The sequence below is a fragment of the Pyrgilauda ruficollis genome, unplaced genomic scaffold (genome assembly GCF_017590135.1).
Source record: "Pyrgilauda ruficollis isolate IOZ18807 unplaced genomic scaffold, ASM1759013v1 scaffold106, whole genome shotgun sequence".
NCBI lineage: Eukaryota > Metazoa > Chordata > Aves > Passeriformes > Passeridae > Pyrgilauda > Pyrgilauda ruficollis.
This window is the reverse complement of record NW_024508766.1, coordinates 900,653-915,641: the sequence shown is the minus strand read 5'-3', so window position 1 is coordinate 915,641 and position 14,989 is coordinate 900,653. Positions and strand designations below refer to the sequence as shown.

Sequence of the window (14,989 nt, the reverse complement as noted above, 5' to 3'; positions counted from 1 at the left end):
AAAAAAAAGTAAAACGGGAGGTGCGGAAGCACGGAAAGGTGGGGGGACAAAACAGAAACCGCGGTGCGCAGGCTGCGCGCAGCGCGGCGATGGTGCGCCCCGGCGGGCTGTGCCGCCTGCTGCTGCTGCTGCTGCAGGGCTCCCTCCTCCTGCTGGCCACAGCCCGGCACGGCCGCGCCGCCGCCTGCCCGCTCCGCCGAAAGGTAAGCGCCGCCCGTGGTGCCCTCCTGCCCGGGGTGCCCTCCTGCCCGGGGTGCGCTGCTGCCCCGCCCCGCCCCGGCAGCGCGGGGGACGCGGTCAGGTCCCCTCGGGGTGCGGCGGCGGCAGGGCGCGGCGTGCGGGGCCGCCCCGGCCGCGGCTGAGTCCCCTCTGTCAGGCGGGCGCGGTGCGCCGAGCTCGGGCGGCAAGCGCTCGGCAGCGGCACCGCGGCTTCCCGGGACGGAGAGGCAGGGTGCCGGGAGCGTGCATGGGGAAGGAGGACCCTGGGGTGAAGCCCAGCAGGATCTTTTGCCTGCGGTGAGTAGGACGAGCTGCGCTGCCCGCCAAACGATAGATTGGCCGGGAGTGACTTGTTCATGCCATCCCGCGCAGGGTTGCCGCCTAGTCCCACTTCAGAACGCCGAGCGTGCTGGAACAGGTTCGGACCAGGAAATGGCCGTTTGGTGTGAAAACGCGGTTACACGTTATGTTAGGTTTCGCTCGTCTCCTAAACTTAGCAGCTTGACTGCAGTAGCTAGGAGCAGCATGCACTGGCTTAGCTCCGGTGGGTGGTTAGCACAGCAGAGGATCCCTGCTGCAAGTTAGGGGTGATGGTACAGCCACTGTGAAGCTTGTGTAGACCGTGTCTGCCACTTCCACAAAAGATCAGAAAAAAATCGTTCCAGTTGAAGCTTGACGCTTCTGAGACAAAAGTACCAAAAATCATGTAGGAAAAGCCTTCTTGAACTAACTTTGTGTTAACAGGCCATCTGTGCTGTCTGTTGGCATCTACTTGGACCTGACATGCTTCTGGGATATGTGTACCGTCACTTCAGCTTCCCTCCCAGGTTAATTCCACTCTTAAGGAAACTGGAAGCCCTTAGAAGTAAATGCACACCTGCTGCACCGGGGAGGTGCCAAAGCCACAGCAGGCTCACTGCAGGGTAGGTGTGAGAAAGTTTTGCAGCTGAAGATGGTCTGCTCTGTGACTTTACTCCGCTCTCTCACCTGCTCATGCATCTACATTTAGCCCTTGTTCTTGGGGGCCTTCCTGCCTCTGTGAGCATGCTGGTTCCCCAGAATATCTTCTCCTAGGATTTAGGGCATTATGGAATCAGCCACATGCCAAGCTACATGTGCTTCGCTAGAGGTGTCTGTCTGAGCTTGAGTTAAACAGAGCCTAGCCCTACCTTGTGGGATGGTGTCGTTACAATTTGCTGGGAACCAGTTTGTCAACTGGATTTGTAGGTGGCCAGCTGTGACACTGCCATAAAGCCAGGTCAAGCCTTTGGAATGGGTACCCCCTTCTCCTTGAGGGCATGAGGTGCAAAAGATGTGGGCTGGTATGAAACTACTGCAAGGAGCTAGTGAGAGCAAGTACAAAGAGGACAGCTCCTGAGCAGAAGTCATACTTCTGGAAATGGATATGGAAATGGATAACTTCACAGGTTGGGTGGGACGTGCAGGAAGATTTTTTTTCAGAAACAAGTGACTGGATTTCTGCCAGTTGCTAGCAAGACTGGAGGTGAAATGTGTTAATGGTAGGTAATTATCTGCTGATTACACTGTCATTAAAATGTGAGACCACCTGTAGTTCTGGAATAGGCAGGCCGTTTCCGAGGGTCATTAGGACAATGGTAATAACCCCACTGTCTAGGAATGGCAGTGTCTGCCTTATTTACAAAACTGTTGAGTTTATCCTTATGAATATTTACATGAACTCCTTAGGGAAAATATACTGTTGTTCCTGCATCACCACGGATGGGTTTTTAATTTACTTTAGTTCTTTATAGGATTCCTTTTCATACTCTCTTAGACAGGTCTAACTTTCTTCTTTTTGTTAGGCTGCCTCAGTCTCTGCCATGAAAGAAGTATGTGCGTTGTTGCCTGAAAAGCTGCTATTTCAAGGAATGAACCTACAGTATTTCAGGAGGCTTTCTCATCATGACTCAAAATTATAGTTAAAGCTACAACCAATAATGTGCCTTATCATTCTCAAGGAAAAAAAAATACATTGAAAACAATTATTTTAAAATAAAGTATGCTGGAATCTTTTTGTGTTGTATTCCAGATACTATGTAATGTGGTCTGGTACTGTTTTCTTTTTCCTTAACATTGGAGTGCACTGGAAAAATCAAAGCCAGAAATCAGGGATTAATTGTGGAATGCTTATAGTTGTAGTTGGTTAGTATTTTATGATGTGTTGTTCCTGATAGAGGGCCAATTAAGTTATGTGGCTGCTTTTCCCCATATATGCCCTTCACATATGTCTGTTCTTAACCTGTGGCTTTTTAGTTAAAAACTTCATTTTTCATTTCTGGCACTTCGGATGTGTTCTTTTAGTAGCTGTAGCCAGGTGTTTATTCCCCAAGTGAGTTCTACTTTCAGTCTTAAGCTGAGTTTGAGAGTGTCAGTAATGCAGGTGGGCAAAAGCTCAAGTACTATTAAAAAAGTGGCTAACATTTTTGTGTGCATTACCATAGTTGCATGGGCATGTAGCGTGGTGAGTAAAATCTTTGCCCCAATTAGGTATAAAGGAACATGACAAGATAGGATGCCAGGATAGATAAGAGAGAGGGAGAAGGCCATAATAGGTAGGGTTATAGGGCTGCCTGCCTGGGTGAAATATTGCATGCCATATGCTTTGGCTTCTGTAGCTAGCAAGAAAAATAAGGCACAAGAATATTGTGGGTTGAGAAACAGTGCAGTTCTGGGCTGAGGTTTGGAAGGTGTGGTTGTGAGGTCAAGTGGTGAATATTAGGGGTCCTGAAAGACAGTGAAGCCACAGAGGGCATCTGCCTGCACAGTGAGGTATAAAATGCATAGTCTACATAGATGAGATAGAAGGAAGCAGAACTTGTGTAGAAGGAAGCAGACTAAGTCTAGGCTGTCCATGTCTTGGAGTTCTCGTCCAGTTCTTCAGTCTCTAGACTGTCTTCCTTTCCCTCTGACCCTTCATTCCCTGCATCACCACAGCCTTCTGTTTATACTTATACTTTTCTGGTCAGTTTTTTATACTCTCATGCTCTTCTAGACGTTTGGAGTGCTGTCACTAGATAAATTCTTTTCTCCTCTTGGTGTTTTTCTGAATTGTTTTCTGGATGTTTGCCAATTTTATTCTTGTTAGTATGTCATCCAGCCCAATTTGAAATAGATTCTGTTGGGAAAAAAAAAAAAAAAAAAAAAAAGACACTTTCTCTGATTTTCTTTGGCATTTCTCTTCCAGAAAAATCATTGCTGCCTCACTTGAAGCTGTGTATGATGTCTGACAAGCACAGTAGTGTTTGTGTATTTGAAGACTACAGGCTGCATCCTATAATGGATCTCTAAATAGTGCTGGATAAGCAAGCTGTTTGTGCTAGTTAAAACAAACAAAATCTGAGGCTTGGGGTTTTTTAATAAAAAAGAAGGAACCTCAGCTCCCAAGAAGTACCCTTGATGTGCACCGTGCTTTCACAGAATTTTTGCAGTGGCTGACACTGTTGTCCTGTCACGCTGGGGAAGTGTTGTCCGTCCCTGTGCGTCCCCATTGCACCTCAGTGGACGGTGGAGTTTGTCCCGTGTGCAGCCTTAGTTGAGAAGGAGGCTGTCCAAGTCTTGTGGTAGGGAGTGGATCCCACAAGTCCCAGTGCATTCTCTGTGACAGTGTCAGCTTTTTCACCTGGGGAGGTAAGGCAGAGGAGAAGGCATCACGCTGTAGTGCTGAGCATTCAGAAATACCTTGATCTGATGATTCCTTGGACCTTTGTGTGGCAGCAAGTTGGGAGACCTGTGTTGTCTTGTGAGACTTTCCCCTTGCTCAGGGTTTTTCCTGTGATGAGTAATGCATTGACTACCACCTGTAAGTTGTAGAGTGGAGACAGAAATATGTATCTATGCATCTTGATCTATTCATGAACCTTTTTGTTGTTACACTGCTGAAACTGAAATTCCTCAAGCTGCACAGCCCAGCTGCCATAAGCCTCCAGGACAACAGTTTGACTGTAATTTGTTTGTTTTAATGCACCTTTTTTTTTTGTTGCAGCATCTGTGTTAAAGGATCTTACTGCAGATGAAAATTGGGCTGTAGCACTTTTATCTACTGCGTGCTCTCAGGGAAGCGAGGTGCCACAGTAATGGTGTATGGTGTGATGCTGAGCAAGCCTCGGCACTGCTCCTGTGCTATTTCATGGCTACCTAGAGCACTGTTTAACAACTTCCCTTTTATGGTATTGGGGTGAGATTATATCCTTGCCTTTCCCTCTCTAAAGCTGCATTGAGACATGCAAGAGGTCTGCAGGGAGATGGGAGTGCCTGAAGGTACAGCAGGGCAAGACAGGCTTGCTCAGGCACACCAAGGGCTTTTCTCCTTCCCCACTCACACAGGAAGCTGTTTGCAGGGTCTGGCACAGAGGCAGTGCACTGCTAGGATTCCAGTCTCCACTTTGGAAGGAAAAGGGGATGCCAAAGGAGTGTGAGGCACTAGCATGTCCAGAGCGGCTGTAGTACCACCTTTTAGAGGGAGAGTGAGCTTTGGGAGCTCCCCATGTACCTTCACTTAGTGATGATAACACCTGCTGGTGCCCAGAAACTTATTCTGCAGGGTCCAGGAAGTTTCCCTGTCAGTGGTGGGACACAGAGGTTTTATGTCCTCGCATGCTGGCTCCAAGCTTTCTGTGGAGGTCTGAGTGGTGCTTAGGGTGATTTCTCAAGTTCACAACTACTTTTGACATGCGAGTGCCAGCAAGAGTGCTCAGCTGCGTTGCTTTGTAACTGTGTGAAAACTTTTTCTACATCTCAGCCTGCTTTCCTTCTGCCTGTGCTACAGGCTCTTTAAAGAAAAACTTCATGTACTCTGTGCCTAATGGCCTGTTTTATTTCTTCAGAGGTACCATTGGTACCAGGCAGTTACTACCCTGCTTTCAGTATCCGATTATGAAAGTTGTGGGGATAAGCAGAAAAAAAAAAACCCAGAGTATAATGCCAAAAGCCTTTCTAGCTGGGCTGTGTGCAGTAGTCCAGAGCAGTGCCAATGATTGTGTTAAAGTCTGTTACCAGTCACCTGGGCTTGAGCCTCTCGCTAGATTTATTGAGGAGCTGAAAAGCTGGCTGGTGACAACTTGTTCTGTACAATTCCTTGAAGTTGTAGGTGGTTTTGTGCACTCCCACCTACATGATCAGATCTGTGCAAAGAGAATTATCGACCTCCTAACCTCATGCCTGTCCTGAATGCCTCCTCTGTCTTTACACTTGCAGTAGATGGAAAGCAGCACTTTTGGTCCTTCCTCGTTGCTGCCTGACTACTACTTCCAGTTCATTTCTCACAGCAGCAACATGCCCTTTCATTTTCCCCTTCTGACTAATGCTGGGGAAGAATCCTGTCTCATTTTCCCTCTTGTTTTACTTTGCATATTCATTCTTCTGTATTCTTCTGGGGTCTATGTTAGATTTTTACTCACCTGTTGTGCTGTATCTCTGGTACACCCTAGGGCTCTTCATGTTTCTTAACCCTTCTTCCTATGGTCTTCAGGAGAGTTTTTGTGCTCTGTAATTCAGGTATAGGATTTGGAGTTGTAGGATGGTGTTGTCAGGATCTGAAGTATCCTTCAGATTCTTTATATGATGCAGAACAGTCTGAAGAGCCCTTTGGAATATATTTGGTTTCTACAATGCTCTTGGGCACGTGGTGCAGTTCTTGGGTCTCTCCCATGCAGCTCCAGGAGCTGGACTTCAATGATCCCTATGTGTCCCTTTCAGCTCAGGATATTCTATATTCTATAGTCCATGCGGGTGAAGTGGACTGGTGGTAGCACTTTGCTGAAGTGCTGCCTGATCTGTGGCCTGGTTTTGATGTACAGAGCTGCTGGAGAAGGTTGTCTGGGATGAGCCATTGCAGAGCAGTCTTTAAGATTAACCTTTCTGACCCTGAGTCTTTAGTGTCAGAAGTTTATAGGCAATGTGCTTCCAGTAAATTCCTCCAAGCAGCTTGTTCTGCTTTTGGCAGTCAGGCAGGCTTCTTAGATTAGCACACATGCACAGTTTGCCCCAGTGCTGAGGTTAGAGTTATCTGCTGGCTCAAAATTGACCAGATGTTTAAGTGCATCTGGAAGCCTGTTCTCTTACTTAGACATGCAAAGGCTACCTCTTCCTGTCTGTGCAGACAGACACCGCTTGTATCCATTGTTCCAGTAAGTACTGTGGCACCAGTGGGGTGCTGTGGGTGATGAAGGCTGTGCCTGCTGCTGCTGTAAAGTGAGTTGAAAGGATTCAAGCAGGATCCATGTTGTCCCATCTGCTCTTCTGTCCCGTGGGAACACCACAAGCCTGTATTGAGGTATCTCAGGTGATGCTGTGAGATGTATTTTCCAGCAGAACAAATTTAAATCTGATTCTGACTTCCTGATGGCTGTGGGTTTTGAGAGGTTTTAAAAGCCAATTTTAAAAAAGATGCTTTTTTTATCCCTCTGTGTTTACTTTATCAAGTGGATACCTTGAAACCACAGGCCTGCAGAAATTTTTTTTCACTTATTTTCCATGCTCTTCTCTGCTACTCAAGAAAGAGTACTGGACCATGAGGGGTCTTTACTGGGTGTCTGTCTGCCATGTGAAAAATTTTATTTCTGCCTGTTCCAGCAGGTCTGCCTGCCAGCTGTGTTTTGTGTTACTCATTTTCTTGATGTCTTGCTGTTGTGTTATAGTCCCAGCTGTCAACCAAGCACTGCGCTCATTAAATTCCCATTCCATGCAAGAGAGGTTGCAAGAGAGTACTGGAAGGGTGAATTGTTGGGTTCAGATAATGACAATTTAATAGCTAAAGCAAAGTCATGCACACAAGCAAAGCAAAACAAGGAATTCATGCATCACTTCCCAGGGCAGGCAGGTGTTCAGCCATCCCCAGTAAAGCAGGCTCTATCACGTGTAGCAGTGACTTGAGAAGACAAACCCCATCATTCTGAATGTCCTCTCTCCTCTTCCCCCATCCTCCCCAGCTTTTTGTGCTGAGCGTGATGCCATATGGTATGGAATATTGCTTTGGTCAGTTAGGGTCAGCTGTCCTGGCTATATCCCCTCCCAATATCTTGTGCACCTTCAGCATGTATGCTCGCAGTCATACGACAGGGAGAAAAGGCCTTGACTCTGCGCAGGCATTGCTCAGCACTAACAAAAACATCTCTGTAATATCAGCACCTTTTTCAGCACAAATCCAAAACTCAGCCCCATACCAGCCACTGTGAAGAAAATGAACTCCACCCCAACCAAAACCAGCATAGTCACATGGGAAGTTCACCCATGATGCTGCACCACCTTCTGACTAAGTGTCACAGCAGTTTCTTTGATGAAAGGTGCCTTGCTGTGCTGAAGTGAGAGGTGAAAGTGACAGAAATCCTGCTGTCCTGCTTTGCTTCAGCAAGTGGTGCCAGTTTTTGACTTGATGAAAGGCAGAAGTTGGGTAAGTATTGTGCCTGAATCATGGTGTACTAGGGCTGTGCTCTGCTGTTGCTTTTGGTAGATACCCAGATGATGTATCAGGTGATACTACTGTTGAGAAGATGCAGTGTTACCTTTCAGGAGGAGAAAGCCCAAGACAATATTCTTATGTTTTTATTTCATGAAAATGGAATTTTTACCTCAAGACCTGAGAAAAACAATGGTCAAAGAGGACTTTATGTGAGCAAAGTCACTTTAGGAAAAGTCCATGCTGGCAAGCTGCTGAGCCAGGCTTGGCAACATGTTTTCCTTAAGCCCTCTGCTGCAGTGGCGTGGCATAAATGTGTGTACTTACTCAGCTGTGTCTCCCTTTCTCCCAGCAAAATGAGCTGAACTCCTTCCTGTGGACAATCAAGAGAGATCCCCCATCTTATTTCTTTGGCACCATCCATGTCCCATACACGCGTGTCTGGGATTTTATCCCAGAGAACTCCAAGAAAGCCTTCCAGCAGAGCCACATCGTGTACTTTGAGCTGGATCTCACTGACCCCTACACCATCTCAGCTCTCACCAGCTGCCAACTCCTGCCACAGGGGAAGAACCTCCAAGATGTGCTGCCCCAAGACATCTACCGCCGGCTGAAGCGGCACCTGGAGTATGTCAAGCTCATGATGCCATCCTGGATGACCCCAGACCAACGGGGCAAAGGGCTGTATGCAGACTACCTCTTCAATGCCATTGCTGGCAACTGGGAGCAGAAGAGGCCGGTCTGGGTGATGCTGATGGTGAACTCTCTGACAGAGGTAGACATCAAGTCACGAGGCGTGCCTGTCCTGGATCTGTTCCTGGCCCAGGAAGCGGAGCGGCTGAGGAAGCAAACGGGTGCTGTGGAGAAAGTAGAAGAGCAATGCCACCCGCTCAATGGGCTGAACTTCTCCCAGGTGAGGTGGAGTGCAGGGTGCCAGGCTAGCTGTTGAGCTGGATATCACAGCAGAAACAGCATGGTCTGGGGTGTGGGGTAAGTGGTTTCTACCTCGAGACTTGTATCTGCTCCCTGCAGCCCATGCCTCTGCCTGCATCCTCAGGAGAATTTGATAGCGCAGGATCAGGCCAGAGCTGAATTCATTCAGGCCTGGCCTGGGAAGACCCCTGTTCTCTTCCTTGGGCAGCCTTGGGCATGTTCCATGCTCAGAGACACTGGACCTTTGGATGTGTGCTCTCTGACTCTGACTGGGCTGCTGTGCAGGAGCTCAGGACAGGCTGGGGCTCAGTCTCCAAACTTGTTTTTGTAATAGCAAGTTAAAAAGAAAGAAGTGATTACTTGGGGAAAGCAGGGGTGCTGTGAGTAGTGCTGAGAAATAATTGCTGGTTGGAAAGCGTCACAGTGAATATTTTGATGCCCTCAGAAATAGGGGCCCATCATCTGCAATGGGAAAAGTATTTTTTGTTTGTTGGGGTTTTTTTTCCCTTTCTTTGTTACTAGGTGAGGGTCAGCACAGCACAGCTTTCTTCAGGGAGCTTCACAGACTAGTACAGGCCCTGGTGCAAATGCCTTTGTGTCTGCAAACCTGTTGGAGTTCAGCACTGTTTTTCATGCAGCAGAATGACCTCTATATTTTCCATGAGGTGCTCCTCTCTGAACAAAATACACCAGGCAGTAGTGTCGGTTGTTGTCTCTGCCCAGTGGGATCACAGGCATAACGTTGCTGTCTGACTTGGGGTAACTTTGCTGAAGGGTGGTGCTAGTTTGGGGAGTGGAGTGGCATTTGCTTAGTAATAATAAAGACTTGCATTTTGCAGTATGCCCTAGTAGCACAATATGTGCTTTAGTCATAATGCTGAGGAGTTTTGACTGATGCTCAACCTTTACCCCTGCATCCTGAAGCCTATCCTGTCACTGATGCACGGTTTGGAAGGGAAAGAGCAGAAGGCAAGTGCAGCACAGCAAGGGCAAGGACAGCAGCCCTGGACAAATGTCTGAAGTGCTGTGATCCCCCCAGACAGCGTTGGTGTGGGGACCATGGTGCCGGAAATAGCACAGCAGCCCAGCGTGCATCACTTGAGCAGTCCTTAACTGCCTGCAGACCTTCTGCACTTCTCTTTTCCATTGTTTGGAGCTGGGCAACCTCATTTGCATCTCCAGTCAATTGCTTAACACGGTGCTTTGAATCCTTATGCTGTTGCTGTTTGCTCGCAGCTAACCTGGGAATAGGCTGGGAAGTCCCTCTTCCAGCTCTTACCTGGTTGAGGATTTATAAGCATTATTGCCCATGTTTTTCTTTTGCTGGCATTGCCCCTATAGTTTATCATGATAGAAGTGGAGGTATGGGCATTTTTCTCCACTGCCTTTTAAGAAAGTGGTAGGGAGACTGAGATATGTTGATTGCAAATCATATCCCTACTAAGTTCATGTAAATGTTGACTCTTAGGCCTTCACGGTTTTCTTCAAAGAGCAGCTGGTTCTCTGCTGTTTTGTGGATGGGATAAATACCCAGTGATCCAAGAAGCTGCATGGGCAAGGGACACGGAGCTGCAACATCCAGAATTGCCCAGCCTTCTGAGAAGGCCAGAGAGACAAAAACTGCAGAAGAATCTAGCCTCTAGTTAGGAAAATCATACCCCTTTATTGCCCCATGGTGAGTGGAGATGTGCATTTGCATCATGAAGGCTGCAGCTCCTTCCCTGCCTGCTCACTTCCCAGGGAAGAGGCATGCTGTCCCTTGAGGGAGCAGGTCTGGAGCAGCTACTGCACTGCATATTCATACCTCCGCTGCTGCCCGCTACTAGATTTCCAATACAGGCAGCTCAAGGAAAAGGAAAACCAGAGGCAGATGATTTTTGTGGTTCTAAGCCAATTTCATGGCTGTTTCAGAAACTGACTTGTGAACTCTCATGGTTGGCAGTTGTGTAAGTCTTTGATTTCAGAGCTTTCTTCTCAGTTTGTTCAGGCAGTAGAGTTAATTACGTGTTTAATAGAAGCCAAACAAAGAGTTTGAAGTAGGCTCTTTGGAAAATATTTTCTTTAGTGTGCTGCTGTTTGGAAACCCCCAGCACTGGGCCACTTCTGTGCAAACACACAGGCATGACTTAGAAAGTTCTGTTGGGGAAAGTGGAACAAAACACATAAGGAATAGTCTAAAACTGTACAAGAAATATCATAGAATCACAGAATGGCCTGAGTTGGAAGGGACCTCGAAGATCACTTAATTCCATTTCCTCTGCCATAGGCAGGGACACCTTTCACTGAGACCAGGTTGCTCAGAGCCCCATGCAACCTGGCCTCAAACACTTCCAGGAATGGGGCATCCAGCTTCTCTGGGCAATCTGTGCCAGTGCCTTACCACACTCACAGTAAAGAATTTCTTCCTATTATCTAACCTAAACCCATTCTCTTTCACTCTGAAGCCATTGCCCCTTGTCCCTTGTAAAAAGTCTTTCTTGTAGGCTTCTTTCCCATACTGGAAGGTGCATTATAGGTCACCCCAAAGCATTCTCTTTTCCAGGGTGAACAATCCCAATTGTCTCAGCCTTTTTCTATAGGAGAGGTGCTCCTTTCTTCTAATCCATCTTGGTGGCCTCCTCTGGACCTACTCCAACACATCTATGGTGCTGGGCCCCCAGAGCTGGGTGCAGGGTTCCAGGTGGGCTCTCAGCAGAGCAGAGCAGAGGGGCAGAATCCCCTCCCTCCCCTGCTGCCCACGCTGCTTTGGATGCAGCCTAGGACACGTTTGGCTTTCTGGGCTGGCAGTGCCCATGGCTGGGGCATGTCCAGCCTCTCAGCCACCGGCACCCCAAGTCCTTCTCTCAGGGCTGCTCTCCATCTGTTCATACCCAGGGATTGCCCTGACCCAGGTGTAGCACCTGGCACTTAGTCTTGTTAAGCTGCATGAGATTCCTGTGGACCCACTTGTCAAGTTTGTCCAGGTTCCTCTGGATGTCGTCTAGGGAGGTGCTTCTTTTCTTACAGCAGAATCACAGAGAAATTATTTACTTAGCAGAGAAGCAAGTTCATTGTTTTCAGTTTGTTTCTGTGTAGGGTTTTTTTTCTTTCACATCCAAAATTATTCTTCTGGCTTGTAAGGCAAACTCCCAAGCCATTCCAAACCATACATTGTTACTGGCTAGGTCCCTGTTTTGATCCATTCTATTGACCAAGGCCTTGTTGGTGTATGTTATTTCAGGTGAAGGCCTGGAACACTTTATTGTTGTTTCCCTGGGCACAATGCTCAGTAACTGCAAAGTACAGACAAACCCAAATTAGAACTTCCTTCTCCTTGAGAAGAGAAAACAGTAAAAATGAAAAAAAAAAGCGCCACAAAAAACACATACAACAGCCAACAGTGCCTGTCAAGGGGCTCTTTTTCTTTGGGCTTTTGAACCCAAGATTTTTGGTTTATGACTCTCTTATTTTACCTGCCAAATCTGTCTGTTCATGCTCAGCTCAGGCTGCCTGCCCACACTGCCAAGTCATAAAAGTATCATTTTTGTTCAGTACACAATGATGTGTACACAATCTGTGAAATACTTCACTGCCTTCTCAGTACCTCTCTCTTGTGGTATTCACATTCTCTTAACAGAAAGAGACATAATTCTCTGTCCCAGGATTTTTTCCTGGGGAAGGCAGTGAGAAAGCTCAGAGAAAGAAGGAAAACAATTCTTATCTCTACTTGCTGCTCCTGTTGTTTGGCACATGTGGAATGTGTTATGGAGATTGTTTACCCAAAGGGATTTGTTAATTGGACTCTGCTGATGGTTGTTTGGACTGATTGACCAGTTAGATCAAAGCTGTGTCGTAACTGTCTGAAAGGGTCATGGGTTTTTCTTTAGTATAGTATAGTTTTAGTATACAGTAGTAATATAGTATTATATAATATAGCTTAATAAAGCATTTCTTCAGCCTTCTGAATCATAGAATCAGAGCACATTATTCCCTGGATGGGGGTTGCTTTTCTATGATATGCTTTTTCCAAGATCTGTGTAACTTCAGGAGTATGCAAAGATTAGTGTGCCTCCATGCCAGGGCCATGGTGTTTATTTTTCCTCTTTCATGCTGTTTCCATCCTAGTTTGTCTTACAGACTTGTTCTCCCACTCCACCTTCTTGGCTGGGTAGTGCCTCTCTTGTCGCAATAGGTCTCATTCCTAGCTGTGTCTGGGTTTTGTAGTTATGTATGATCTGCCACTGCTGACCTCCAGCATGGAGTCAGTCCCTCCCAACTCTTCCTTTACAGTTATGCATGTGCTTACGTGTTTGCTGTATTGCAGCATTAGTGCTCCAGCCCAAAACAGCTTTGCTGTTGGCTTCAGTAGTGTCATGAACATCAGCTTAGTGCTGGCTCAGATGATAAGCAAGTGTTGCCCCTTGTACTATGCCAGACACTTGCTTTGGTATGCTAAGGTGATGTCCAGGCTGTATTCCTCACAAACTGGTCTCTTGAACACAAGAAGGTTAGACTTATGTCTACCCTTTGTGTGGACCCATGGTTAAGCGTGTAAACACTGTCGAGCCATCACTGCTTCCTAGCCACAACCCTGGCCAGTTTGGCTTTTTCAATACTGGGGCACTTGGTAGAAGATTCTTTTACCTGTTCTTGATTTGAGAATTGTTTCCCCACATGACTTTCCTGTGGTTATACCTTGTCACAGCATTCTTCCTACCTGAGTGTCTGATTACATTGCAGCATATTCAGATGCAGTCTTCAGAGCTGCTTGGGATGCAGTAGTGGCTGGGAGCCACTAAGGGCTGACTGCTCATGAAATCCTGGCTCCTGTCGCCACTGTTCCAGCTGCGAGGCGACAATTAATGCTTAACGTTGCCTGTCCTCAGGGACGCCAACTATCGTCAGCGATGAAAGAGGCAGGAACGACTGAGGGTTGATTAGAAGCTCATTTATGAGAGTATCAGACGTAATTGCATTTAGGAAGGTCAACCTCAGAAGACAAGATAATGCAGGAGACATGCTAATATATACCCTTGACTATAGTTCTTCTGTATCCTATCTAACTAATCAACAATTTTACTACCTTATATGGAAACATAGCTTACCAATCACTAACCATGTTACCTTATATGAAACTATGACATAGTCTTTATTAGCATAACAATCCCACAATCCTCTAGGCGAAACCCCTTAACAAGCTACTTAAGTAACGCAAAGTAAAGCACTTAAGTACTTTAGCATAGCTTATTCAGCTGTAAATGTAATCAACCTATAATATTATGTAATGCCTAAACTGGCAGGCTCTTTAGTTCAACAACGGCACCCATCTTGATGGTACCCGCCCAACTCTCTATACCATGTCTAGACATTCTCTCTCTTCAGCACTTTGCATCCCATGGTTTTAGGTTGATAACTTCTGCATAGTCAGGCTAGCCAATTCATTGTCAGTCCCTGCCAGTCCAGATCCCACATCTCCCCCTTTCTGCTGGGCAATAAAAATTCCTTACAAAGATTTTTGTAAAATCTTCTGTGAAGAACTCACTAAATGTGGTAATAACATCAACACAACAACTATTACAAGAACTAACAATCATGACTTAACCAGAGATAACAACCAACCTAATAAGCCACAACCTTTAAACAGTCTGTTTAACCAGTTCTTGACATTTTCTACTTGTAGTTTCTCAACTCCTTCCTTTAATAGCTGGATGCTCCAGTGACTCACTATGATCAGACAGATTCATGCAGCATAATCCTTCAAAGTCTTGGCATCCATGCCCTTATTCCAGCAGCAGAAAGTCACCTTTTCTAGCAGAAAGCAACCCTGTTATACAGAGTGGCATGCCAAACACTACTGACATGTGTTAATAGGCCCCTTAGTGCAAGGGATGTAGCATTGGTTTGCTTGCTGAGCCAACACCCCAAACTATCCAATTGTTTTAGTGCTTTTGCTGAATTAAACCAAGATGCCAATATGGATGCTGCAACTCTTTTTCTTTGTTCCAATAAATAACTTCATCTTTACATTCTGATTCAAATTGATGGATGAATCTTTTTTCTTGAGTTTCTCTATTGTGAATTAGTGTGATGTTGGGTGTTAGTAGAGTAAGTCTACCCAGGCTACATGGTCCACCTTTAAATTGTGATGGAAGGGCAGGCCAGGCCCTATCCCCACAAATGAAAAACATTCCTGGTGGGAACTGCAGGGGTTTGTTACTGGACCATGAACGTATGGGTGATGTGTAATTGCACCAAAGGCTTTCATTTTTTATAGATGGGGTAGTAAGGGGAAACATCTCACAGAGCTGACTGATCTTTTGTTAAACTCCAGCTTGAATAATTAAAGTTTACACAATAGTCCATTCTAGCTGAACCAAGAAGCTCTAGCTCCTGAGGTTCCAAGGTTGCTGGTAGCTCTGAGATAAGGTATTGAAGCTCTGGGCT

At 46.3% G+C, this 14,989-nt stretch overlaps 1 protein-coding gene across 3 annotated transcripts in view; it reads left to right on the top strand.

Moving 5' to 3' along the window:
• The first annotated feature begins 6 nt into the window (after positions 1-6).
• Positions 7-14,989, top strand: part of TRABD2A (TraB domain containing 2A) — an 83,799-nt gene continuing 68,816 nt past the window's right edge. For 2 of the 3 annotated variants that reach the window (XM_041471472.1, XM_041471454.1), the window contains exons 1-2: positions 7-203; positions 7,986-8,546. In XM_041471472.1, coding sequence (XP_041327406.1) covers positions 90-203; positions 7,986-8,546 — 675 coding nt within the window. In that variant the 5' untranslated portion in view covers positions 7-89. Of the gene's footprint in view, positions 204-963; positions 1,143-7,985; positions 8,547-14,989 lie in introns of all 3 variants that reach the window. The other variant, XM_041471463.1, reaches the window with a different exon arrangement.